Here is a 27,938-nt window from a genome sequence, read left to right as displayed (position 1 = left end):
AATTTTGATTCATCCGACCACAGAACAGTTTCCTGCTTTGCCTCAGTCCATTTTAAAGCTAATGAGCGACGTAGCAGAAACGGCAGCATTGCTGGATCATGTTCACATACAGCTTCTTTGCAATGGCAGAGCTTTAATCTGCATTTGTGGATGGCACGGTGTTCACAGGAAGTTATCTTCCATGCAGTGATTTACATCACAGAATCATTGCTGTTTATAACGCTGTGCTGCCAGGCGGCCTCAAGGCTGATTTTTGACATTATCCCTATGGCGCAGCAATTTCTCCAGATTCTCTGAGTCTTTTGATGATATTTGAATGCAGATGATTATATATTCATTCTTGACAATTTTTTGTTGTTGAATGTTATTTTGAAATTGTTCCACATTTTAAAGATGCAGCCTTTTTTTTTTTACAGATCTGCCTATCTTTACTTCTGAGAAACTCTCTCTAAGATGCTCTCGAGCCAATCATGTTACTGACCTGCTGCCAATTAACCTAATCAGCTGCATAATGTTCCTCCAGCTGTTTCTTTTATTTGTTGCCCTCATCCTTTGGGGTCTTTTTTTTTTGACATGTTGCTGGCATCAAAATCAAAATGAGCTAATATTTATCATGAAATAGTTTAAACATTTCAAATGTTTTTATGGTCTAATGTGACTAAAATATGGGGTTATTAGCAAATATCTTCTTTTTATTTTCATTTTACACAGCGTTCCAACTTTTTTGTTTGTGGATTTAGTTTCTTTTTTAGATTTTACGCCAGAATGAATGAATAAATAAATAAATGAATAAATAGCAAGCCTGCAATTATTAAGTTGCCAGATCTGGAAACACAAGGTTTTCACAATAAGAAGATGAAGAAATGACAGTCTGCCCTGACTTTTTAGCCCAGACTAAAGTTTTTCACAGCTGACTAGGTATCTTTAATAACTTCAACTTGCTCTTAAACTCCCCAACACATTTCGAAGGAGAGAAGCAAGATGTGGATTCAGGACACTACTTCGACCAAAGCTGTGAATCATCAGAGTGGCCTGAATGATCGTGTACATCTGTATGTGCATTTGTTTAGAGAGTGATGTCATTATGGGCTGGTGGAACAAACTAGAAAAGCCAACGCAGAGTTTAAAGTGAACAGTCTGGGTTAGCCGGCTAAAGGACGGGGTAATCTGAAGGAGCGTGTCGAGGTACAAAGATAGCTCACAGGAGAGGAATAGACTCTATGATTTCACCTCAGGGTTCAGGGAGCATGAGTTGTCACCACAGCTGCTGGAGAGGCAGAAGTGTGAGAGACACTCACACACACAGGGGGAGGCAGCCCTGAGCATTCCTGGCATTACAGCCCACTGACAAACAATCCTAACTTTATCCAGTGAGCCGGTCCAACTGAATGGCTACAGTGTGTAGAGTTTACCCACTGAGAGGGCCACTCTGTCCCCATCCAAACATTATGATGTCTCAGGTGGGACTGTCAACTCTATGAAGCGCCTTGAGGCGACTTTTGTTGTGATTTGGCGCTATATAAATAAAATTGAATTGAAATTGAATTGAACTCATTTTATTATCAGCAATTGATAAGCATTTAGTCAGCTAAATTACTACAATCACTGCTAAAATCCTCTTTCAAAATTGCATTTAATTTTTGCAAATAAATCTCCCGTGTCCTGAGATTTAGTGCATAAATCTCTTTAAAGATTTATGCACTAAAGCACATTCATAAATCCTAAGAGAAACAAATAAGTGTCTATAAAAATAATATTATAATAAAAAAAGTTCTGTCAGCAGGAATTTAAAAGATTTGAAAGCAAACGTTACCACTTGTTTCAGTCAGCTATAAAAATGATTTTATGAGAACACAACGACACAACACCCTTCAGTATGAGGCAAACTATCGCCTGCTATTTTGCAACCACACGCCCAGTCACGCACACGAAAAAATCCACACTACAAGGATGCCGCATAATTTATACTGTTGTTGGGATAAAATGTTACATGTTACTAGTAAAATAAGCAAATACTGTAAGATTATCTGCATTTTTTTACTAATATTTGGAATATTATATTTGGAACAAAGGGTCTGAAGGCCAAAGACTACACACAAAAAAACAAAGTGATCTCACAGGACCTCGCACTGAGGAGTGGTGATTTGAATCAGCCTGCAACAGGCTACAAAGTAATAGTGTAGAAATAGTTCAGATGAAATCAGTGTTTCACAACAAACTGTGATGTGCCAAAAGACAAAACTTTTGCTGGGTTTTGGTAATGTTTACCCGCTTCAGTAGCTCATCTTTGAACCATCATCAATGTCCCATTTCCTCTACCTTTTATAAGTATGCACCACCTACTGCTCTTACTGGACTAAAAAGGATGACACATTTGTTGTAATTCGAGTTATGGCTGATACTTAATGGCACAGGATCATTGATGTGTTTGTCACAGCCAACTTTCAAACCTGACAGTTTTTTAAGCAGAGGTAAAAATGTTAATTTTGTGATTTTCTCCAGTGTCTGTTAAATAACGGACCAAAGATGACTAACACGGGGCGTGTTAGTCATCTTTGGTCCGTTCAGTCTTACTGGATGAATTTGGAGGCTTTTTAAGATGGAAATGTTCAGCCTGGGAAATGGTCTATAATCTCAGAAATAATATTAATTTTGACAACTACTATTTAAAAGCAACTGGGCGAACTTCCATCTTCTGTGGAAGTTCACATGATGAGATCAACAGCTCTAGACGAGCCACCAAATGGAGCTTGTGGTGGCAGTTTTTCTAAAATTTATATTTCCAAGATTTTTCATGTGAGAGCCCATCAAGAAAGCTCCTTTCACTGGTGTCCTCCTTCCCGTCGCACTCTTCATCAACGCTAGCCGAACATCCTCGCAGGAGGGGGTTTCCAGGAGGAGAGGCGGGTGACGCATGCGTACCTGGTTCCAAACTGTTGTGGATTTGTTTACCCACAGCCCAATAAAAGTCATTGTTCCACATTTCAAGTTTTCCACGTCTCAAAGCAGATCTGTATTCCCAACCACCGCCGCTGTCTGGCTGCTCAACCCCCACAATCTGCCTCCTGCTGCGAGTGGCTGGAGTTTTTTGGCTACCAGTTTGCTGAGCACATCAGGCTGATCTGGTTATAATAATTCCATGGCTTTGTGTTGATATTAATGCGAGCAAAATCATTAAACGCTCCACGTCTTGGTGTTGCTCCAAGGTCATTGGAGAACGTCTGAGGATGGCAGTTTCCTCACTCAAAACCAACATTTCTATCAAACTGCGTTTCTTCTCCATCTAAAGCTGAGATCAGATGGAAAACGAGGCCTCGTCAAAACACATGAATCAGACATTTGCTTTGGCAATGCGCATTTTACTTTTACTTTTTTTTGTTCCAACCATGTCCATCTGTAACACGGATCAACATCAGTATCGGGACTCTCAAAGAAATCATTTGAGTTTAAAAAAACTTTTTTAAATTGTAAGTTTTCTTTGAGTTGACATGTGAATGACAATGTTTTGAAATCTAGTGGAACATTGGTTTTCACTGATTTAGATCAGATTTGGAAACGTTGCTTGACAAACCGTATTTCTTTCAATTAAAAAATAAAACTCAATCCATCTTCACTTATCCGAGTATAAATTTCATAAATGGCAGAGGCTGTCAGAGGAAGAAATGATTCCAGATGCATGTAAGAAATCACACAATTCACTTGAATTAATTTTAAGAAAACAATATGAAATGAGTTTGAATGAGACATTTAATGCTGAGAAATCTGTTCCTGGTGACACAGAGTGATGACTCCCAAGATAAAACCTTTCTGGTCCCTGGGATGAACACGACAGATTTTCCATTTTATTACTTGAACGCTTTTCGAAACATCCAGCCACACTTGTTAAACAGTCAAAGGGGAGTGAGTTATGAGCATGTAATAGCCATTGTGTGTTCCAGCTATTTTGTTGATAATTTTAATTCTTGTACTGTCGAGCAGTTTTTACAGTGAGACATAAAACTGAGCAGTTCTCTTTCTCATGAAATCATTTTGTCTCGCCACCAAAAAGGTTTAAAGTTCATTGTTAAAAGCTGTGACATGAGCAGGAGAACCCCAAGAAAAATAACTATTCAAAAACACAATTTTCCTTTATGCCACAGAGTCTGTAACTCATCATTAGCTGCTTTTTCAAATACCCAGCTGACACAGTGTTTCCTTATTCATAAGAGGATTTAATATTTGAGTTATCCAGTATGCTCTGTTGACTTTGGTCAGTCTGTTGAGTGCTTTGGACGCTGTGTTTTCCAGTGCTTAGATATTTATCTCCCTGGCAGGAAGTGAGGACCAGAACACATAGATATGAAAACAACTTTCTTCATTCATTGGTATCAGGCTCATTGGACACAAGACTGTAGAGACTAATACCATCAGATCTGGACAAAGTAAGGACAGGGGGCACATGAGGATTCAGTCGTGCTTTCGCTGGATAGTATTAGCATGGCTTTATTTTAAAGGCTCTCCTCCACAGTATGTTGTTTGTTCTATCTCTCTCCCATCACCCCCAGCAGGTTGCAGCACAGGGGTAGGCAACCTTTCTGATGATGAGTGCCATCTAAAATTTCCTCAGAAGTCAATGTGCCATATGATTGCATTAGCAATAAATCATAACGCTCTATATGAACAGTTACACACTATATAGAACAACTTTATAGAATTATTTGTTCGCAGATGTTGGCAGCTATCAGCGAATAGCTATCAGCTATTTTGAAACCAAAAAAAAGACACTTTTTATCCATAACAGCAAATTAACTGTACAACAGAAAATGCAAATGTCATTTATGGTCTCTTTGCTAGACCCGCCCCTGCACAGTTACCAGCTGTCAGCTACATAGAAAAGGATCCTGGTGTTACTTGTCTCTCAGAAACAGTTCATAACTTCCCTTCAACTCATTCATGTGACCTAAAAGGTAAACCTGTTTCTCCATCACCTGTTCAGCTCTGATGATCCAGTAAGGACATCTCCTGGTTTCATCTTCATGTTTCCCTCTCATCAGACATCCAAACCGATATCATGACCAGCAGCTTTTACAGCTGTGGCTCCAGCAAACATCAGCTGATACTATCACGGATTGCCGGGGCAAGCCGTGTGGAATGTAGGAAGGACCCAAAAGGCAGCAGCTCTGGTGCAGGTGAGTGTTTATTAACAGGGGTGGGTAAGTACAAACAGCGGTGGCGACAAAACATGAAACTGGAAATCTAAACTGGGTAAACTAATAAGACAAACCAGAACGAGGATGCAGGGAGGTCCGGAGAAATACATATGGGAAGACGCAGGGAGACCAAGGGGAAACAACACAGACGAACCAGCAATTACTAAGACAGAAAATACAACTTAAATACACTCAGAGAACACAGGGAGATTACACACAGGTGGGAAACACAGCTGGGAGTGATTAACATAACGAGACTAGGGAGGCAAACTGAAAACACTCACATCAGACGCAGACCTTCACAATAAAACAGGAACACACGGGCAGAACAGAGTAAACACTAAACAAAGGAAGAACAGAACCAAAATCGAAGAGAAAACACAAAATGCTGGGTCAAAAGGACCCAGGATCATGACAGATACTAGAAATTAATATTAAATAAATTCTAACAACAGCTGATCAAGCTTAAATGTGCTGCTGTTGTTTAGCACGACATCCGCTGGTTTCCTGTTTCTGGCGCAAAGTGGGCGATAAACAAGCAGGAGAGAAAAGCCGATCAGCTGATCATTGATCAGTTTCATGACTGAAGTAGAAACAGGAGAGGGAGGGAGAGAATGAGAGAAGAAGAGGCAGCTGACAGCGTAACGACAGAATAACTCCAGCTTTGTGTCTTTTTCCATTCTAGCTGAAGTCCCTGACAAACTGTTCCTTTGCGGCTCAAAACGAAACGCGTAATATTTTCTCTGAATGAGGGACGATTCCGTTTTTTACGGGACAGTTGGCAACTCTACTAACTAACCTTATGAATAAAATAAAGTTCACTATCAGTAACATCATAGCACCCACCCAGCTTTAATATAAACTCCGTCATGCTAGCTAGTACGCAGTACAAGTTATTGTAACTGACGGTAAAAAGTCAGCACAACGAAAATAAACTACATCTAAACTTGGTTTATATACTTATATACTTATACTTCTTACCTGAAGTTCAGTTCACCTGACACTCGGACCGGCGGCCACCTCGGGTCTCTGCTCCTCCTGCCTCCCCTTCCCTCATCCACCTGCTGACCTCTGTGGAAGCTCCCCCATAGCCACCACCAAACAACTGAACAAGTTATTTTTACACATGTGCCAGCATCTGGCCAATGCACCACCTTTCGTTGTTTATACCGTTACACACACACACAAAAAAAACATCGGCCCATAAAAATGAAAAATCACCATCGGCCCACCGGGAAAATACCTGGTTTCCTAAGGAAGGGGACACATAAATGTTAGAGATTTTCTGTCAGTCACTTGTGGTGAGCTGTGGTCCACTCAGGGAGCAGCATCAGATATGGTGACACCAGGAAACCAGTGAAAGTGATTAGGAAGGTTAGCTCTGTGATTGGCTGTGATTAGTATTATAAATATTTCATAATAATTCAAAATATCATCAGAAGTATTTCCCAAATATGGGCTAAATGAAATATTTCACATCTCATTATCATCATGTACCATAGTTAACAAGCTTCTATCTTTTCTTAGATAGTGTAGACATTACATTACATGGATTTGTTTAAAACTTTAAAGCAACTTAAATGTTTGTTGCAGTTCAGACATTGAATCCTTACTGGTACAATTAACTGACCTGAAATGAGGTTTGTCCACCAGTTAGTGGTGAAACGGATGTGATTCTCCTACAATTTATTTTTGTTTTCATTGTATTTAACAGTCTTCTCTTAAACAGATAAGTAACAAATAACTACATTTTCAACGTCATTTAAAGTTTCAGGGCGAGTAACACAGCCCTGCTAAAGCATGCTGTGGCAGACTTATGGTATCCTCTGGCCTTCAGCCAAGTGATGTAACCCAATAACCTGGTTTCCCCAGCTCTGCAGACACAGATTGGATAACATTGCTTTTCCTTGTCTTAATAATCTTTTTGTTTTCCTGTTGCTTCACTGTGTCCTCCTGAGGACAAACAGATATCCTGTATCTGTCTTCATGCATTCTTAATAATCCAAGGTAGATAGATAGACCCCAGGTTAACCTTGGGGTGACCTCTAAATAATAATAATAATAATAATGGATTGCATTTATATAGCACTTTTCGGGACCCCTCAAAGCGCTTTACAATACCACTATTCATTCACTCTCACATTCATACACAGCTACAGTTGTAGCCACAGCTGCCCTGGGGCAGACTGACAGAAGCGAGGCTGCCATATAGCGCCATTGGCCCCTCTGGCCATCACCAGTAGGCGGTAGGTTAAGGCCATTAAGAGGATATTTATTTCCTCAATAGAAGTTCATTGGACAAAATTCCTTTTCCTCTGGGCAGCTGAGTCTCATGTGGAAACATTAAATCCACCACAGACTTGAAATAAGCTAAGCCAAAAGATGTTTGGATAACTAAGCTCATTTTCTTCATCTTTTTCTTTTCCATATCATATCCTGATTTTCTTGCTTTTGGATGTTAGTTTTTGTCCTGTTAGTTTTTTCTCTCCACAAAGCAGTGGAGAGAAGAAGTTCACGTTAAATAGTCAGTGTAGAAAATATACTGTGACATGTCAGTATGCTGCATTTACTAAGCTACCGTGTAATGTTTCAATTAAGAAGACAGAGAAAAAAGTTTTAAAACAGTTTTCATTTTAAGACAAAGCAACCTGGCAGATGAAGCAATGAAGCTAAAAGAACAAATAACGTAATAAGAGACCAGATAAACCCCCAAAGAGAGAAAAAAAACCTCTCATACCCTGAGATCAAATATAAAATACAAAGTTTAAGGGGTAATTGGTTTAAATAATGTTGTCACAACTGTTAATGATATCATTAATCAGTGTTTTGTTTCAGCCAGTCTCAGAGTGAAGCTGTTCATTATCTTTTGATCAAATGTTTTTTTTCATCATTTTCACACATCTTTTCCCCCAGTTAAGCACAAAAGGCCTACTGACGAAACCACTGTCTTTTTTTTGGTTGCTTTTAGTCATTTTTGCATTTCTTTCCTTAACGCTTGGAGAATCTTATATGTTTCACAAACATGCAGGAGCACAAAGTTCTTGCTGTAGCAGCTTCTTTCCATGTAGCAGATCCTGAAGATCCATTAGGGTTAAGTAATTGGAGACAACTCTTCTGGACATTATGTATGATTTTCCAAAGGTTTACCTGTACTCACTCTGACCTGCTAACTGACATAAGAATAAACGTGGATTTCTGTAAATGGGCATATTCAGTAAGAGAGCACATGTATGCTAACTGTGTCAGAAAATTGATTCTTCTTGTTCTTCTGGCTATTATTCAATTTCAATTCAGTTTTAAATATATAGTAACAAATCACAACAGCAGTTGTCTCTAGGCGCTTTATATTGTAAGACAAAGACTATACAATATTACAGAGAAGACAGAACCAACCCCAACAATCAGATGACACCCTTATGAGCAAGTGCTTTGGCAACAGTGGGAAGGAAAAACTCCCTTTCAACAGGAAGAAACCTCCAACAGAACCCAGCTCAGGAAAGACAGCCATCTGCTGTGACTGGTTGTGGGTGAGGCGAAGAAGACAAGACAAATGCTCTGGAAGATGAAGAGGTAATGATGATGAGGGACATCACAGCAGATGACCTGCTCCCTCTCATCTTAACCCTTGCACCCTCTTCACTCATACCAACATCCATGAACTTTCTCTGTGGTCCTGTTTTCCCTCCTACCTGGCAGCTTCAGCTATGGCAGCGATGAAGCCACAGACCTCCCCCCCCCACCCACCACTCGTGGCTTCATAAACCAGTGTGCTCTTATTGCCTGTCCTAAGCCTGGATAAATGGGGAAGGTTGTGTCAGGAAGGGCATCCGGAGTAAAATCATTGCCAAATAAAAACATCAGCTGCTTGATTAGGCTGCTGGAAAAAACGACATCCTCTCTCAGATCTGTTAACTGTCAGTCACAAATGAGGAAGTCCAGTCCAGACATCAGCAACTGCACTTATGTTATGGGAAACTTTTTAAAAATTTGTATCTAGTTGCATTAATCAGCTGATAAAGGTCTGCCTTACAGCTCTGCTGATAACTTACGCTACGATGTTTAAACAAAGCCAGATGTGCTATTGTGTATGGCAGGAAGAGATACTACACAAAGTTTCCATTCCAGCTTCTCTTAAAACACAGTAGAAGGAGAGTTCAACAGAAAGCTCGGCAATAGCTGCAAATGCAGAGGAAAGGTGTAATAGATTTTGTAGCTTTTGAAATATGGTGCAGTAACTGGATTAGTGAGCATTTGAAAAGGAAATGAGACTAAGAAGGGATTTACACACTAACACAATTCAGCCTGCTAGCATGGGAACTCAGCTTTGTCAGTTTCACAGGTTCATCTAAAGGGCTCATGCACTGGGATGTTTGCAAACAGCCAGGTTCTCCAGCACAGACAGCGGGGATTGAATCCCACCCTCCCATCCAAAAACTGCAGCATCCGTCTAAGCTGCGCTTCCATTCACGACTAACTGATTTGTTTCTGTGTTTTGAAGGACTTTCCCCATCCCTCTTTCAGTCTGCAGTGAGAGGCTTTATGAACTTGTTTGTCAGCATAAAGCAGAAGCTCAAACACAAACGAAAAAGAGCTCAGAGATCAAATCGCAGCCTTTGGAAGAACCACAGGATCTTTTTGCAGACACACTATACAAATGACTCAGTGTCTGTCCAGAGTGCCAGTGTGTAATTGATGGTTCTGGATAAGTTATAGTACATATTTTACATATCCCTTTCCAGTTTTTTTCTGTCTTTGAAGGCATATTTGGAGTATTGACCCTACTTCAATTGCAGACTGAAAGATTTCTTTATAATCTGCACATAAAATAATGCTACATTTTGTTCTCAGAAATTGGGTCAGTCATCTCCTTCTCCTTCTAGTTTATTCACTCATTTGGTTATTTTGGCTGGATTGTGTCTAGCAGTGGCACCACCAGTTATTTTGGTCAAAGGTAGCCTGAAACTGCGGCACCTGCCAAAATAGTGTTGGATATGGCAGATTTGGTGTGTGTGTGTGTGGCGGTAAATAGAGACTTACACACAGCTGAAGGTACAAGGATGTTCTTAAAGTCTTTGGGTGGTCCAACCTCTCAGGGAGCTCGAGCCTACTCTTTGCGAGTGCCGCCACTGAACACTGGTCATTATTAACAGACAAACCAGCCCCACCAGCCTGGGATTACCTTCCAGCCAACTACAGATGTGAACGCCTAAACATTTCTGCCACTTTGTTTTGACATGCTCTATTATAGGTTCTGCATCCTACAGCAGATCCAGAAAAAAAATTGACAGCTAAATGAAATCATTCATTTTCTGGTCTGATGTCATCCAAAAATTGCCATAATTGCCCAGGCCTGGCGTCTCTGGTCTGTGACTGGCAAAGACACCAGTGCTGGGCGAGGTGCACGGAGAGGAAAGCAGACTGTTGGATGTTCCCTGTTGGATCTGTGGTGACTCTTTGTCTATTTAAACTCAAGTGCAGTTATACACTGCACTTTCTTCCATCTGCTCGAAAACTGACATCTCACTTGTCTCCACCAGCTCCTTTGGGTGGGTGGGGGTTCCAACGTGTACCTAAGCCTAAGGGATGTAATCTCTCCAGTGTGTCCTGCATCTGCTCCAGGGCAACCCCCCCATCCCTAAACGCAGTCAGTAACAACTCCACAACTGGAAGACTAAGCTGAACAACACAGGGCCCTATGGATAAGAATAACTCTCCTCACCTGGCCACAGTTTTCATTTTTGCTTCCACCACATTGAAAACTGTACATTAGAAGCTTGATTAAAGGCTCACAACAACAAACCAGAAACCACTTTTGGTAAATATTGTCAGATTTAACCCAGAACAAAATTTCCCTCATATCAAATTTTGAAATACAGATCTATTTAGAATATATAAGTAGGTATACAGTGATGAGAAGAAAGGGTATATTTACTGGGTTTTGGAGAAAAATGTCTTCTTTTGAACAACACAATGTTCTTTTTTACGTAAGACATGAAAATATGCAGGCATAATGATTTCATTATATTTTATTAAGAGGGGAAATGAAAAGCACATTCTGGAACTGCTGGGATTTATTATATGACCACATATAACCACTAAAACCATTTAACACTATCCTCATTCATGTATCATAATTGTTAATTTAATATTCATCAACACTTAGAGAACAAACAATACCTATTCCAGGCTAGTCTGTGCATTCAAAGCACTGATAGGAAATGTCTGTGAAGGTTCTCAGTCATCCAGGTCATCGTAGTCAAAGGAGCTTGCAAAGAAAAGCGTCTGGACTTCTTTAAGTTGCTTGAAGACGTTTCACCTCTCATCCGAGAAGCTTCTTCAGTTCTAAGGTCAAATGGTGGAGAGTCCCAGATATAAACCTAGTGGGAGTGACCCCCCACAGAGGGACAAAAGGACCCCCTGATGATCCTCTAATCGCCTGAGCCAAGGTGGGAAACTGGGCGTGGGTCCCAATCAGCCAGAGTTTCGGGTGTGTTCATTGTGAAACCTGGCCCCACCTTATCATGCGAATTCCTGAGGTCAGATGGCCCAGGATGTGAGTGGGCGTTAAGGCGTCTGTGAAGGGATCTCAAAACTGGATTATAGATGGCAGAGAGTTGGTGTCGTAAACCACCGCCTCTGTTCAAAGATGGTCGCTCACAGTGGACATAGATGGCTTCTTTCACTCCTCTTTCAAACCATCTGTCCTCTCTGTCCAAAATGTGAACATTGGCATCCTCGAAAGAGTGACCTTTGACCTTAAGATGCAGATGGACTGCTGAGTCTTGTCCTGTGGAGGTGGCTCTTCTGTGTTGTGCCATGCGCTTGTGAAGTGGCTGTTTGGTCTCTCCAATGTAGAGGTCTGAGCATTCCTCGCTGCACTGTACAGCATACACCACATTGCTAAGTTTGTGTTTTGGCGTTTTGTCTTTCGGGTGAACCAGTTTTTGTCTGAGCGTGTTGCTGGGTCTGAAATGCACCGGGATGTCATGCTTGGAGAAAACTCTCCTGAGTTTCTCTGATACACCGGCTACATAGGGGATGACAATGTTGTTGCGTCTGTCCTTCTTATCCTCCCTCGCTGGTGTCTGGTCTTCTTTTCTGTGCCTCTTTGCTGACTTTAAGAACGCCCATTTAGGATAGCCGCACGTTTTGAGTGCTTCCTTTACATGTGTTTGTTCCTTCTTTTTCCCTTCAGGCTTAGAGGGAACATGTTCTGCCCGGTGGTGTAGGGTCCTAATTACTCCAAGTTTGTGTTCCAAAGGGTGATGGGAGTCAAAGAGGAGGTACTGGTCCGTGTGTGTGGGCTTCCGGTAAACGTCGATGTTGAGTTTGCCGTTCTCTTCAATGTGCACAGCGCAGTCCAGGAAAGGCAAACAGTTGTCCTTTGTGTCTTCCCTGGTGAACTTGATGTTTTTATCCACAGCGTTGATGTGCGCAGTGAAGGATTCCACTTCTTGTGTCTTGATTTTGACCCAGGTGTCGTCCACACATCTGTACCAGTGGCTGGGTACTCTTCCTTTGAAAGAGCCAAGAGCCTTCCTTTCCACTTCCTCCATGTAAAGGTTGGCTACAATAGGTGACACGGGGGAGCCCATGGCACAGCCATGTTTTTGTCTGTAAAAGCCTTCATTGTACTTGAAATATGTAGTGGTGAGGCAGAGGTCTAACAGTGTGCAGATCTGATCGGGTGTGAAGTTGGTCCTGTCCTCTGTTTTCTGACAGTCTCCACGGCCTCCGTGGTGGGTATGCAAGTGAAGAGAGAGACTACATCAAAGGACACCATGGTTTCCTCTGGATCCAGGGTAAGTTTCTGGACCTTGTCGGTGAAGTCAGTGGAGTTCTTGATGCTTTCTTTGCTTTCTTTTTGCTTTCTTTGCAAGCTCCTTTGACTGATAGGAAATGTTGCTTGTGTGGGATTTGCATGTTTCCCGCAATCACTGAAATGGCAGCACAGGTGCCGTTATAATATTAGGACTTCTCTAACCATTCCTTTGATCTAATTTTTTATTCTCAGTTGGATCAGAATAAATAAACAATTAAATTGCAAATAATTTGTTCATTGTTAGAATATTTTCTTGCACAGTGGATTCTTGTACTTGTAATGTATTTGCATTTATAGAGCATCATTTTAGTCCTACCGACTACTCAAAACACTTTTAACTGCAAGTTACTTTTTAATCATACATTCATGCAGCAGCACCTCACAAGTGTGGCAGTTAACCTGACACATTGCTCCAGACTGTGGGGGAACCCCAAATACCTGTAGGAGACCCACTCCAGGCACTCTAGCATGCGTTAAACTTGCAAATTCCACACAGAAAGGTCCCACTCATGATTTGTTAGTGCCACCATGCCACCCTTTTTCAGATGTCATGTTTCTTATGTGTGCCATAAACCATCGCTCCTGTGCTGTTTTACTGTTAAGCTGTTTGGATATTCCCCCATGATCCTTTAAAGAGCAGCAGGTGCCTGTGGGAACCTGGGCTAATGTGGTGGGAACACAAACATTTACCTTGACAGTAACAAGGTTCTCCTTGAACTCTATCACTATTGTCCCATAAAAAAGCACACACACACACACACACACACACACACGTACAGTTTTACAGTTTCAAATTCTCTGAAATCATCATTTTTTCCTTGACCCACACTGGTGGATTTAAAATACATCTGAATAGATACGGGATAAAATTTGACCTAGAACGGCTTAAGTGTATAAACATCTGTAACAGCTGCACATCAAGGGTCTTAATTAAAAAAAAAAAAAGTTTTCATGTTTATAAATTTTGGGTATATTTAAGAAAAAACATCAAATTTCCAGGTAAAAAGAAATAAATTTAGGGTATTTTTTACAGATTTGAACTGAACAGTATGTAAGGGTTAAAATAGATGAGTTTAAAGTTTATTGGTTGAAGTTTAAAATTTGCCTGTTTTATAAAGATTTAAATCCAAAACTGCAACACCTCGATGTTATTTGCTACAGATGAAGAGAAAATGCATGCAGCATGCTGCAATACTTCTAATGCATGTTTGTGGAGGCAGAAGGGCTGTCCACGGTTAAAATGATTATAACTTATTATACTTCTTATAACGGTTTCAGCCTATTTTCAACCTGTCTGGTATTCATTAATTTCCCATCAACACCTCCTCATTACTGCCCTCACTTGTTTTTGGTCCTGCTTGTGTCAATTCACTTTGCATTTTCACAAATTTATCATAGGTGCACAGAAAAGCAAACAACAGAAGATCTGAAACACGGCTTAACCTTAACTCTAGCGCTCAATTTGCTGCTGGAGACCAGGCGGATGTTAAGAAGGTAATATTTAGCACATTTGCCTAATTTAAGGTTTAAGAAAAAGGCTAAAGAAACAAGGAGAACGTTGGACTTTTCCTAAGAATGAAGAGATCAGAAAGTTCATTTAAGTCAACCATCTGAGAAAGGGGTCAGCACATCACCTTTCCTTTCCACCACCCCAAAAGTGAACTGTTTAGTGCTTGGATTTAAAGGATGTTGCTTGATCACTGCTTCTTCCTCTTGGCCTGCTTCCTCTGTTACCTCACAGTGAGCTGTCCCACTTCTCGACTTGGCCGCCTCGGTCGTTACCTGCCAGACAGATTGCTGTCTTGAGGCACGGAGGCAGGGGTGGGTTGTACTCTCAGCCTGTTGTGTAAGAGCTCTGTAAGGAGATAATGAGCTCTTAGTCTGCACTTTCACCTGCGGTCATTAACACAGTTATCTTAAAATCCCTGCTCTACAAACAAGACCGTCACACTTTGCTTCTGGATTAATGGGCCCTTCATATTTTATACTTCATATACTTGATATTTGAAAACATAAAAACCCCCAACAACCCCCGACTGGTTAGACTTTATCTTTAGGCAGGTATTTCAGTTTTCCAACCATTGCTGTTCTGTAATGATATACAATTAAGTCGGCACTGGTGTCTACATAAACTGTGTCCCTATAAACTGCTGGCTATGAATATATTTTGGATGAGAGGCAGAGAGATCTAAACTATCTGGCTTTCTTCATCCCTCTGACATTTAATCTAACTTCTAAAACTAACTGATGCATGCATATTGTGTGTCATGCCTTTGTTTCCCACAGTGGAGGGGGGGGGGACACATCTCTAGGATCTTAATTGTATCTGGTCTCAGTGTCTGTTGGACTGTGGGAGTATCTGGCTATTCTATTTCCCTCTGAAAGAAATGTTGATTGCTATCACAAGCTGTCACAGCAGGAGATACAAACACAAGGATATAAAGAAATCCCTCGATCAAGTAATTTCTTCGACTTCAACAATATAAATTTAGATGAATATTGTGCTAATATAATTTCACTAATTGTGTCTGTGGAGTTCTTGGAAAATGTATTCGGCATTCACCCGTTAAATCAGGGGTGTCAAACATAAGGCCAGGGTCCCAGAATCGGCCGGGCATAGACATAAAATATCCCTCCGGACAGCTTTGGAAAATGTGAAGGAGGGCATAAACTTTGGAAACATTTTTTTCACTGCTATCAAATCTAACATAATGAAATGTAATTTTACACATTTAGATTTTTGTGATGACAGATTTCTTACAGTTACCGCAGCAACATTTCTTCATCGTGTAGAAAAACTGAGATGCACTGTTGAAAGTTTTTAAAAATTGTTCTTCATTTTTTGTTCTACTATGTGTTTTATTCTATTGTTAGTGTCCCTGGGTGTCTTGAAAGGAGCTTTTAAAAAATTTATTTTTCTGCTTCTTCTTCTTATTATTATAAATTTGCACTTATCTTTCTTATATTACTGTAAATGGCCTTAAATTTGTAGTTAAACACCTTCAGACTGACAGAAAGTTTCTCTGGTTCTACGCAATAAGATCAAAGTAAAGGTCAAAGGAGTAAAATGAGACATCCCTGCTAACGTCCACAAATGTTTTCTCATAAGAAAAAAAAAAGGATGAAAACCTTCATTTTTCTCATAAGATTGATTTGCCTTATTCACTATTTTTTTTAACACAATATAACTATAGAAAGTCAGTACTTATCGAATAAGCATTATTTCTTTAAAGGAGAGCACGCAGTGTGAGACATCGGCTGTTACTTTTATAAAACATGTATGAATGTAAAGGCTGACTATTCGGTTCAATTGGAACCGAACTGGAAGCTTTTCTGTTTCTTTCTCGTTTCCTCGAGAAGACGAAGAAGAAAACTATCAGATCTTAATGTTAGGTCCACTGCAAGACAAACAGAAGCAAACACGAAGGTTCGTGGCTTTCAGTGCAAAACGAAAGTTAATTCTCATGTCGACTTATATCACACCACCCCCTGGTGGCCGTGACATAGACACACTTTTCAGGACGTGTTTTTTCCCCATTTTGTGAGAGAAAGTGAAATTGTTGTCTGCTTTAGTGTTCGAGGTGCCTTTGTTCCGTGTTACAAAAAATGAAGTAACTAACAAAGAAAGAAACAGGCTGTAAACGGTGACTTAGTGTCGGGCTGCTCTTTGGCACAGCAGCAGCTGCCCGCGTTCTGCCTTCAGTGTAGGAAAGATTAATCATTACACAGTGACCTCGTTTTTGCTGGAAAATCTTAAAGAGAGATCATTTTGTGATATAATCCGTCCAGGGTGTAGAGAAGTCTAAGGAGCCACAGGAGAGCAAAGCATGATAAGACAAAATAAAGTTGATTTAAAAAAAGTCAAATCTCTCACACTAAACTTCAGTCATCCCTGTTGTCCACGGGTCTACAACTGTGTCTATATTTAGTTTGTCATTTGTGGAGCAGGTCAGCTGGGACCCCTCCGCAGGACACGCCTCTCGGCTGAATGGAGTGCGTCGCGCGTAAAGTCCGACCTGTAGCAGATACAAACTTTTCTGTTTCTCGGGAGTTTTTTTCTTTTTTAAAATAAGTATCCATTTGGCGCAACCGATCGGTGTTTAGACGACTAAATGCAGCGATGACTCGAGAGGAAGATCTCATCCGGATTGCAAAAAAACTGGACAAGATGGTGTCTAGAAATAACACGGTGAGACTATATTTTGACACCCACAGGTGGCGCGTTGTCCCGCCACCTCGCGCTGCGCAGAAGGCCTGCAGTAGACTTTTCCATAAATTAAAATGGGGTCCTCTTCTTTTCTGTTAAACACGAGTTTGGTTCCTGCTGACTCGGTGTGTTTGGAAAGTGTGCAGAAGTGAAGCGCGAGCTTGACCGTAACAAACGATCAACAGGTGTTCGTGGGTTTGCGTGTATTTCTCTTGCAGGACCGTTTCAGTGCCAGTGTACAGCTCTGCTGTGTAGCCCAGCTCTTTTGTGTTTGTCAAAAGCTTTTTTTCTCTCTCTTTCTGAAAATGCTTAGCGAGTTTAACTGACATAGAAGTGCGCAGAACAGAAAGTAAACACCGCGGCCTGTGGGCGTAAGGCCGTGCTCGTGTTGTGACTGAATCTGCAAACACGACATTGTTCGCGTCGCTCCTGCACAGTTAGGGGGCTGCACAAGATAATGCCACCAGCTGTAATCGGAGTAAACAGCCGTGCAAAACAGTGGATCTAATGTTGTAAAAATGCCATCGAGTGCAAATGAAAAAATAATAATAAAGAAGTGAAACTGTTCTTGTTTGCTAACCACATTGCGCTTTCTTTTTTGAAAGGTTAACGCATTCTTGTTGCCAGATCTGTGCGTTACACTGTTATTACGCATTTCTAAATGAACCGTTTCAAGAGTTAGGGGGTTGCAAGTAACGATGTCACTGTTTGGTGAATACAGGAGGGCGCCATTGACCTGCTGAAGGAGCTGAAAGGCGTCAATATGACTCTCAAACTTCTACAGGTGGGTTAAATTTAAATTTTGCTGATCATCCTGGGGAAATGTGGAAAAAAGAAAACAATTAACCCGTGTGTCTATGTTGGCTTCAGGAAACGAGAATTGGAATGTCTGTTAATGGTATCAGGAAGCACTGCACAGATGAAGAAGTGATTGCTTTGGCAAAAGTCCTCATTAAAGACTGGAAAAGACTTCTGGGTACACACACTGATTTACATGCATACTACAGTGTTTCCACAGCGGTGAAATGGTTGCTTGTGCAGTCAATACATCAGCACGGAGTCTGATTTGCTGATATGATTTCTCCTCCAAAACACGCACTCATGCAGACTCTGGCCGCTCTCATCCCGAGAAATCGTCTGAGACCAAGAATGGTTTGAACTCCAGCAAAACGGCAGCTTCTCCAAACAGCTCTCCCTCGGAGACGCAGAGCAGGTCAGTGGTTTCACAGCGGTTACACAGATACTACACAGGTACACTTAACGTGACTTTTAATACAAAGAGCACACACATTATGAAGTGAAGTTCTGGTTAATGTCCGCATACCTGCTGTGCCTGCCTGCTGTCAGGTCCGTAATGATGTGTGTGTGGGGCTTTGCAGTGCACTGGAACAAAAGTATTTTCTTCGCATTCATAAAAACACCTTAAAAAATAACTCTCTGCTAAAAGTGACAACAGCTTTGTAAAAAAAAGGCATTGAAATGTTTAAAGTTCAAATAAAATTTCAAGGTAATCTACTGCCTGGCTGATCTACATTCAGACGATTTAATTCAGTTCAGTTGTATTTGCATAGTGCTGAATCACAACTGGAGCTGCCTCAAAACCCTACAATAAGACAACAGTCAAATGACCCCTTTGACAAGCACTTGGCAATTGTGGGAAAGAAAAACTCCCTTTTAACAGGAAGAAACCTCCAGCAGAACCAGGCTCAGTGAGGGGCAGCTATTTGCTGCAAACAGTTTGGGGTGTTTAATGACATTAAGGACAGAACAGACTTGTGAGCCACTGTAATGTTACATTTTATCCTTTAGGTAGCATCATAACTTTAAATAGGGAGACTTCTTTTAATGATAAACTGCACATAAAAGTGTTAAACCTTCTGATAGAACAGTTCTCGTAAGAAGTGAAACACACAGAGTAGTGAGCTCCAACGTGTTCATTTTACTTGCAAGGAAGCAAAAGCAGGGCAGAGTTTCATTTATACACTTTTTCCAATGTTATCCACTTTTTTTATTGTTAACAGTTACTTGGCATCCTTGTACTGAACATGATTCTGTCTGCTTTGGATAACAGATAGCAGAGTAGCCACAACAAAGCCTGAGAAGAGCACAGATGGAGAGAGACATTGAGAGATACACTCTTCAGCTTACTGCAAAGCGTGTTACATAACTTTAATAATTTTTCTATCACCGTCATTCTTCCTAACAGCCAGCAGGGCGCGACTCCAGAAGTCTGGGACGATTTATTATATATACTATTATATATACTATATATTATATAAAATATATACAAATTATTTTATGTTCTCAGTAACAAGTTAAAATCTCATGAATTGGACTCGGCCTTTCTCTTTTTTTGGACTGTCTCTCTCCCCCATCACCCCCAGCAGGTCCCTCTTACTTTTTCCTTCCCACTGTTGGCAAGTGCTTACTCATAGGAGATGATTTGATTGTTGGGATTTTCCATGCATTATTGTAGGTTCTTTACCTTACCATATAAAGTGCACTGGGGTGTCAGTTGTTGTGAATAGACACGACTGAATCAGGTTATTCTGCATTGTGACTGACAGATTGATAGCATATTAGCGTGCAGACTCACCAACAAGAAAGAAAGATGGGTATGGTGCTCCTGAGAGTTCCAACGAACAAATTAAGAAAACAACAGCTAATAAAAAAATGTTTCGAAAGCACACAAAACACAACAGCAAATATGTATCTAAAGTATTACATGAATAATGTGATTAAAACACACATTACCTGCATCTTTTTCTCCCTCACAACAGCGATGAATCCTCTACTTCTTTAAGAGTGTCTCACTGCGATCCTTCACACGTTTTGGTTTCTACTTCTGCAGCTGGTCCGTGATGTTATTGTGCCCCCAGAAACACTTCAATTGTGGATTTTTTTCCCAATTCTGCTGTGTTTTGTCTGCTTTTCCAGCATTTTTCTGTTAGCTGGTGTTTTCTTAAGTTTCGGTGGGTTTGACCTCTCGGAGCCACCGTAGATGGGAGACCACAAATCAGTGGATGATGATGATGTCTTAAGGGCTACATGTCAGACTCGTTGTTTTTTTTTTCTATTTCGTAATTCAGTTTAATGTCAGGTAGGTTCTTGTTTGGTTTTGCTTGTTTCACTTTCACTGAAGATGTTTTAATCCTGGGTTATCGTCAGTGTATTTAAATATCACAATATGGTGGGTCCATGGTGTAGTGGTTACGTGTGAAGGATCCCTGTTTTGAGACCCAGTCTCAGGCAAACACAGGCTAGCGTGCTCGTTGTACCAGTCTAAAAGCCTGGATAGATGGCAGGGTTGTGTCAGGAAGGATATCTGGTGTAAAAACGTTGTGCTAAATTAAACAAGGGAAATCAGCCAAAAGCACCTGCTGCCAGTGGATATTTGTTAGAGTCCAAATTTAGGAAGTTCTGAACAGGTATATAATACAAACCTTGCTCTTTGTGAGGGCAGGTGACTCACAGTTATGCAGACATCCTGTGTCTAAGTAAACGTGTCCCTGAAAGCCTCTCTTGATGTTAATAATGATCAGTAATGTCTGTGTCTGACGTCTGTGTTAGGTAAAGCTTCAGCGTTGCTCAGACGTCCTTATTAGACTGAAGAATCTCAGTTCAGGAGTGACTAAGACTCAAGATTTTACCCTTAATGTTTCTGTTGAGCTAATTGACTTCATGCTTAACAAGTCCCGGGCTCCTGATGCTGCTTAGGGCCTAACATTGAACCAAGTTCACCATGTAAAAAGCATCAAATTTTCTTTAAAAACAGGTTTTGGTAATATTGTCTGTGTGGACAAGACGTCACAATCACGTACTAACCAAATGAGTTGTTGTTAAAGAGAAAACAAAGACAGATGTATTAATCGGATCTATATATGTTTTACTTTGTAAGAGATGGTCGGACCTGTATTGTACTTGTGAACAACATCAACATCCACCTGCTTGCTGTTCAGTTTTTGGTGTCATGATTAATTTTGAGAAGGGAGATGACGCTGGGGTGTCAATCATGTTTGCTGGGATGTGACCCGACTGAATAAAACTAAAAATATTTCCTTCTTTGTTTCTCTTTAGTTAGTTTTTTTTTTTTTTTGACATCGGGCAGGATGATGGTCCGGTGGTTAGCACTATTGCCACACAGCAAGAAGGTCCTGGGTTCGACTCCACTGTGTGGTCCGACCTAACTGTGTGGAGTTTGCATGTTCTCACTGTGTTTGGGTGGGTTCTCTCTTATTTCCTCCCACAGTGATTTCCCCAATTTTAGTGATTTACTCATAGGTGTGAATGGTTGTTTGTCTCTTTGTGTTAGTCCTGTGGTCGGCTAGTGACCTGTCCCTTTGCCTTTCACCGTGTGACGGCTGGAATAGGCACAAGCCTGACCGTGAGACCCCACCTGCTCACCCTGGTGACCCCGAATTGAATAAGAAGATGGATAGTTTCCCAAGTACACTATAGCAAATCAGCTAGTTTGTTTTTCTTTTTCAAGAGTCTACTTTTAATTAATTTAATTAAATTTTATAGTTTTTAGTTTACCTCTATAATAACCTTGCTACATATATCTTTTAAAGTCTATGCTTAAAGCTATTTTTCCATGTTAGATGGGATAGATTATAGAATATAGAAGTCAGCACAGTGATGTTGTTTTGTTCTGCAAGGCAGCACTGTTTACAAGTGCATATGTAGGGTAAAAGCTGAGACGCTATGAAGTGTCCTTCACTGTTTAACTGCATGAAAGCACTGACTTCTTCAGTGCTTGTCAGTGATTTAAATCATGTTCGTGTTAATATATTTGCCATTTTTTTCAACCCACTTCCACCTCTAACACTCACTGTGGTAATTCTTGCATAGAGGTAAAAACAGTGCTTCTCTTTTTTCTCTCTTAGTCACAGCGAGCAGGAAGTCAAACTAAAACAAGACTCCGATCATGACAAAAAACACGCTAATACAATCAGGAAAGACAAACACAATGATGGCCATGAAATCAAAAAGAGACATGCTGACGACCTCGTGGAAGAAAAGCACCTGGAGGACCTTGGAAATGCAAAACATCTGCAGGAAATCAGGAAAGAGAAACAAGCACCCCCAGAAAATCCCAACGTGGAGGTCGATAACAAGAAGCCGAAGCCTGCGCAAGACCCACGGGGTGAGAAGCACAAGTCGGAGCCGAGAAGAGGGAGACCATTAGAGGAACCAAAAAAGACGAGGCACGTGGAAGAGCTCAAAAAGGAGAAACCCCCCACGGAGCTCAAGAAGTGCAGCTCTGCAGATGAGATGAGGAAGGACAAACAGAGAGAAGAAAACAACCACGAGAGGCTCACCAGCACACCTCAGAGGGAGAGACCTCTGAGCGAGCCTCAGAGAGAGAGACCCACTGACCCCCACAAGCCCTTGTTTGAAAGGTGAGAACGTAGAGGCTCAGAAAAACGCACGACACTTCCCAGTAAGATCCAGCAGAGCTTCAGACTCTGTTGTATATTTCAGGAGAGGTGTGCTGGACAGCAGTGTGCTCTATCCCACCCGTTTCCCCTCTCCTCCTCGACCCGCTCGGCCTCCTCCCATCAAACGCCCCGCCATGGATTTTCTGAAAGACAGGTTTGGACTCTCGTGCTGCCTGAGCTGCAGAGCGCGCGGTTGCTGCTAATGACTTAACATGCATCAGTGTGTTCCATGTGGCCTAACAGGATTCCTGCTGTGCATGGTGCATGCTGACAAGAGTCACTCAGGTGTGTTTTGTGAACAGCATGCCGCATCGTCAGGTGGCCTTTTGACCTCTGCTGTTGTGACATATGTCCAGGAAGGATGGCAAAGACTCTTCCTCCCGACCTCCTCGCCCTCACGCTCCCCGACCTCCTTCTCCACCGACTAAACGACCTCCCGTGGAAGTAAAGAAGGAGAGGTCAGATGTGGTTTGGTGCATGTTTCTGAAGTTCTTGAGTGACGTTAGACAGAAAACAACGAGAGAGTTTTAAAAAATCTCAAACAAGTGCTGATTTTCAGGAAAGTTCCTTTGGATCCAAACGCTCCGATTGCTCCTCTTCCTCTTCACCTACATCCTCCTCCTCCCTTAAGGTCAGGCTCTGCATGCCTACTTTCTTTGCAGTGCCGTAACGATTTTCTGTCATTATTCACTCTGTTTATGAAGTGATTCATCTGAGCTCAGAGGTGTCTTTTCATTTAGAAAAGAGCCTCCTGACCCCAACGCTCCTCTTCCTCCGCTTCCTCTTCACCTTCACCCTCCTCCTCCTACGAAGCGGCCCTCTCTAGATGGAATGAAGGAGAAAGACAGGTCTGAATCAGACGAGTTACAGACGGGAAAATATTTTTTGGAAAAAAAAAAAACAATTTTATTCAGACTCAGAATTTGAATCTGTTTTTTATTTGCTAAAGCAGGAAGGAGTCAGACTCTAAGCTGCTTCCTCCACAGAAAAAGACGTCAGATCATGTGAAGAAAGACAGGTCTGGGATCTGGGAATGGTTCTGTTTCTCATTCATGTAAAAAAAAACAAGTTGGCTGCAGTCTCTGGATGATCAGTGGCCTTAAGAAATCTGTTTCTTTGGTTTTACATAAAACACTGGTGTTCAGTGTTGGTACCAAAGCTGTGTTCTTTTTGCAGGAAAGACTCAGTGGATACCAAATTGTCTAGAAAACATTCAGATGAAACCAAAAGAGAAAGGTTTGCAAGTCATCTGCATGAAAATATCTGTTCATTCCCTGTGTGAAGACTGTTGGATTTTAGAGCAAAGGGAGATGGATGCATTCTCGTTTATTGTTCACAGACGGGTTTGGTTAAAAAAAAATCACACACAAACTCTTCCTCTTGTCAGGAAAGATTCATCAGACTCTAAATCCCCCCCTCCCAAAAAGCCCACCCTGGAGGCCAAAAAAGACAAACACAGGTGTGCAGGAGCCAGGAAATAAGTTTGAGAATACAACATAAGCGTGTGTGTGTGTGTGTGTGTGTGTGTGCACTTATCTTATATGAAATGTGATGCTAGTGATGCTAATCCTTTGTTGCAGAAAGGACTCCTGTGAGTCAAAGCCTGGCCAACCTGTGAAACGTCATTCAGCTGACAGGTATCAGTTCTGTGCACCAGTTTAAATCTCACCAGTACTTAAATGTGAAATCCAAATGATTAAACCCAGACTGACTGAAAGTGTTTCACTGCTTAGACGGGAATCGACTGACTCAAAGACGAGCAGCTCGCCAGCAGCAAAGAAGCTAACAGGAGAAAGGTAAATAACAGCGACCGGTGCTGATTAAATACAAGCTCACCAAACTGTCAACCCTCAGGTGTTAAAGTTTTGTGTACTTCTGCACGTGAAAAACATAAATGACCTTGAGTTTGAATTACAGGAGAGAGTCTCAGGGCTCGAAGGCTCCTCAGCTTGGACCTCTACAGAGGAAGCCCTCTACTGACAGCATCGAAAGGTATTTAATTATGTTTCTCAGGTTCTTAGGATGATTTTATCTTGCAGGGTACAAAATAAGGTAAGGATGGCTATTCACTGTAGATTTACAGTACTGTGCAAAAGTCTTGTGCCACCCCTCAATTATTTATATTGGTAGGAAAATGGAAAATTCAAACATTCATAGAACTACAGCATATAAAGAATATAGGATTCTATATGATTCTAGCTAGCTTGAAAGTAAATATTTGGTCTGATCACCTTTATTCTTGAACACAGCAGGAACTCTCTGAGGCAGCATTCTTCTCACTTCTTTAACTAGTCTTCAGAGTTGTTCTTCAGGCTTCTTGAAGGACATTGAAAGCTCTTTTTTGGATGTTAAGTGCCTTTTGTTCTGTTTTCTGCTAAGATGATCCCACACTGCTTTAGTAATGTTGAGGCTCGTGCTCTGGGGAGGCCTTGTGTGTTTTTCTGTCTACATATGTTTCAACATTGTGCTTGGGGTCATTGTCATGCTGGAAAATGAAGCCGTAGGTATGGTATCGCACAGTGGATCAAAATGTGATATAGTCTAAAATTGGTCCACAACAACGGTTCATCTCTTGAGTTAGGTGCATTTTTAAATGACATTCATCATTCTTTAATATTTTTTCAAGGACTGATGAGTCAGAGCGTTTCAGGATGGGTTCTTTACATGATGGATGTTAGTAAATGAATTATTGCTAAAGGTTAAAGCTGCACTTGTGTGGCTGGTGTGCAGCACCAACAACGTTTTGATCCGTATTTAATGAATTTGACACTAAAAATCTTTGTTTTGTTTTTTTTTACAGAAAGAGTAAATCCGAGGCTCCCAAAACTCCCACTACCCCGACCAGCCCCATGTCACCCAGCTTCAGTTCTCCTGGGGGTCCGCTGTCCCCTCACCTGGCCACTGGAGACTCCATCAGAGACAAGTGCATTGAGATGCTGGCAGCTGCCCTGCGCACAGATAGTGAGGCTTAGGCTGCACGTTATCATTGCTGCAGTTTTAATATTCACATTAAGACGCGCTGCAGACTGCCTGCTGACTTACATGAAATGTAATTTCTGAACTTCACAGATGATTACAGGGAATTTGGAGCTAACTGTGAGGGCATGGCAGCAGAGATTGAAGATCATATCCTTCAGAGTTGATAATTCTCCACTATGCACTATGATTAATTAAACTGTAGTTCTTTCAGTGTTGAACCAAAGGGAAAGCATCTTGTTTCAACATTATAGCTGTTATCAAGCATGCTACTCGGAGGAATTAGTTTGCCCTTGACAGTGTGATCGCACATATCTACCAGGAGATAAAAGCCACTGATATGAAGTATAAGAACCGAGTGAGGAGCCGCATCAGCAACTTGAAGGACCCGAAGAACCCAGGCCTTCGCAAAAATGTGCTCGCAGGAAGCATCGAGTTACGCCGCATCGCCACCATGTCTGCTGAGGTACAACAGCCCTGCAAGTTCACCTCTCCTCAGCAATGAGCAACACTTTGCACATTCCTGCCTTTTCTTTAATCTTTCGTTATCACACATCATGTCGTCTTTATTAAGGAAATGGCCAGCGACGAGCTGAAACAGCTGAGGAACGTGCTCACCCAGGAGGCCATCAGGGAACACCAGATGGCTAAAACTGGTGGCACCACCACCGACCTGCTGCAGTGCGGCAAGTGCAAGAAGAAAAACTGCACCTATAACCAGGTACACACATGTGTCAGAGCAAAGCAGATAACAGGACTAATAGGGCTCTAATGGTGGCATTAAGGCGAGTGAGCGTGTGAAAGCGATGTGTTTCCAGAGTGAAGCAGGCTGTGATGTTTGTGCCTTTTTCACAGAGAGAGGTGGTGTTGTAATAGGGCAGTTATTTCTCCAGCTGTTTGCTTTTAGTTATCACATAATAATGAGAAATTTTTTGCTGTTTCACACGATGTGACCGCACTGAGTCGGCTATTTACTGCTGTTGTTTGTGATGTTCTGAAAAGCCTGTAGAGTAACTGTTTCTCTTTTGAATGCCACAGAAAAACAAGAAAGCTGTGGGGCTGTATTAGAGCTGGGGCTTAAATCAGCTTCAGCGATGCTATTTGATAATTTGAGGAGTTGTATGTGGCTCAAATAAATATAATGAGATTGATGTATTTCAGTCACAGAGTGGGGGATATACACTGTACTAGTGAGGAAGGAGTGTTTCAGCTTCACTGTAGGTCGTACAAACCGCTTCCTTTCAGTTTGGTGTTTTGTTTACAGTTAAACCTGCTGTGTGTGTGTGTGTGTGTGTGTGTGTGTGTGTGTGTGTGTGTGTGTGTGTGTTTTAGGTGCAGACACGCAGTGCTGATGAGCCAATGACCACATTTGTTCTGTGCAATGAGTGTGGCAACCGCTGGAAGGTAAGACTTTGCCTGAACCTGAACAGCTCTGCTCTGACACTATTTCATGCTCTGTTAAATAACTTTAAAGAGATTTTTAATGCTTTTTATTGTTCTTCTCTAAATTTCAGTTCTGCTGATGCCATCAAAGGTCACCCCTCTTTTTTTTTCCTGAGCAAACTGAGAAGCTTATTTTCTATAATGGGATGGGAATGGAGTTTATAAACTGTTGCAGCTAGTGATTTAAAGTGATGATGTTGTTCTTAAGATTTCCATTTTATCTATTTTTTTTTTTAGATTTATAAGCATGTGCTAATAATCAGAGTTTGCTTTATGCAGCTTTGAGAACTAAGAGTGTACGGTATGACAGTTTGATGACTGAGTCATTAAATAAATCTAGCTGTAACTTAACAATAATCATGGTGCTGTCATGATGGAGAGAATCATAATCCATTTAATAAGCTGTGACATATTACGACTGCTCACTTTGTACATATCTAAAGCCAATAAAACTGCATCAATCAACGTTATGGTTGCTTTAAAAACTGTTAAGATGTTCTATAGTCTTCCTCTTCTGGTCCGCCCTGCCGCCCTATTCATAGCATCTACTTGTGTCGCACCCACTGCATGTCCTCCTTCACTACATCAGCATCATTCAACATCCTTTGTCCAACATATCCACATGCCCAAACTCTCTCAGCTTCCATATCTGTCTCCATACATTGTATAAGATTATTATGTATGTGACCATCATTCATCCACCCGTCCGTCCGTCCATCCATCCAGCACCAAATATCGTGTAAGGGAAAGACCCCACATAAATACAGAGAAAACCTCGACAATCAGATGATCCCCTTTGAGCGAGCACTTGGCGATAATGGGAAGGAAAAACTCCCCTTTAACAGGAAGAGACCTTCATC

The 27,938-nt window shown here is 41.3% G+C and overlaps 1 protein-coding gene across 2 annotated transcripts; it reads left to right on the top strand.

Moving 5' to 3' along the window:
* The first annotated feature begins 16,965 nt into the window (after positions 1-16,965).
* tcea3 (transcription elongation factor A (SII), 3) lies at positions 16,966-27,548 on the top strand. Of its 2 annotated transcripts, none has more exons than XM_076889740.1 (21): positions 16,966-17,200; positions 17,940-18,002; positions 18,089-18,194; positions 18,326-18,431; positions 22,105-22,620; positions 22,703-22,813; positions 23,016-23,117; positions 23,219-23,290; positions 23,400-23,507; positions 23,612-23,677; positions 23,836-23,895; positions 24,047-24,118; positions 24,240-24,296; positions 24,393-24,455; positions 24,577-24,651; positions 25,460-25,620; positions 25,729-25,790; positions 25,952-26,101; positions 26,210-26,356; positions 26,968-27,039; positions 27,150-27,548. In XM_076889740.1, the coding sequence occupies exons 1-21, from the start codon at positions 17,132-17,134 to the stop codon at positions 27,156-27,158; spliced, it is 2,247 nt and encodes a 748-aa protein (XP_076745855.1). In that variant the 5' UTR covers positions 16,966-17,131; the 3' UTR covers positions 27,159-27,548. The 2 variants fall into 2 exon arrangements, with proteins under 2 accessions (XP_076745855.1, XP_076745854.1); XM_076889739.1 differs by having other exon boundaries at positions 23,609-23,677.
* Positions 27,549-27,938: the final 390 nt, after the last annotated feature.

The sequence above is a fragment of the Maylandia zebra genome, linkage group LG11 (genome assembly GCF_041146795.1).
Source record: "Maylandia zebra isolate NMK-2024a linkage group LG11, Mzebra_GT3a, whole genome shotgun sequence".
Lineage (NCBI taxonomy): Eukaryota > Metazoa > Chordata > Actinopteri > Cichliformes > Cichlidae > Maylandia > Maylandia zebra.
This window is presented reverse-complemented; position numbering and strand designations above follow the sequence as displayed.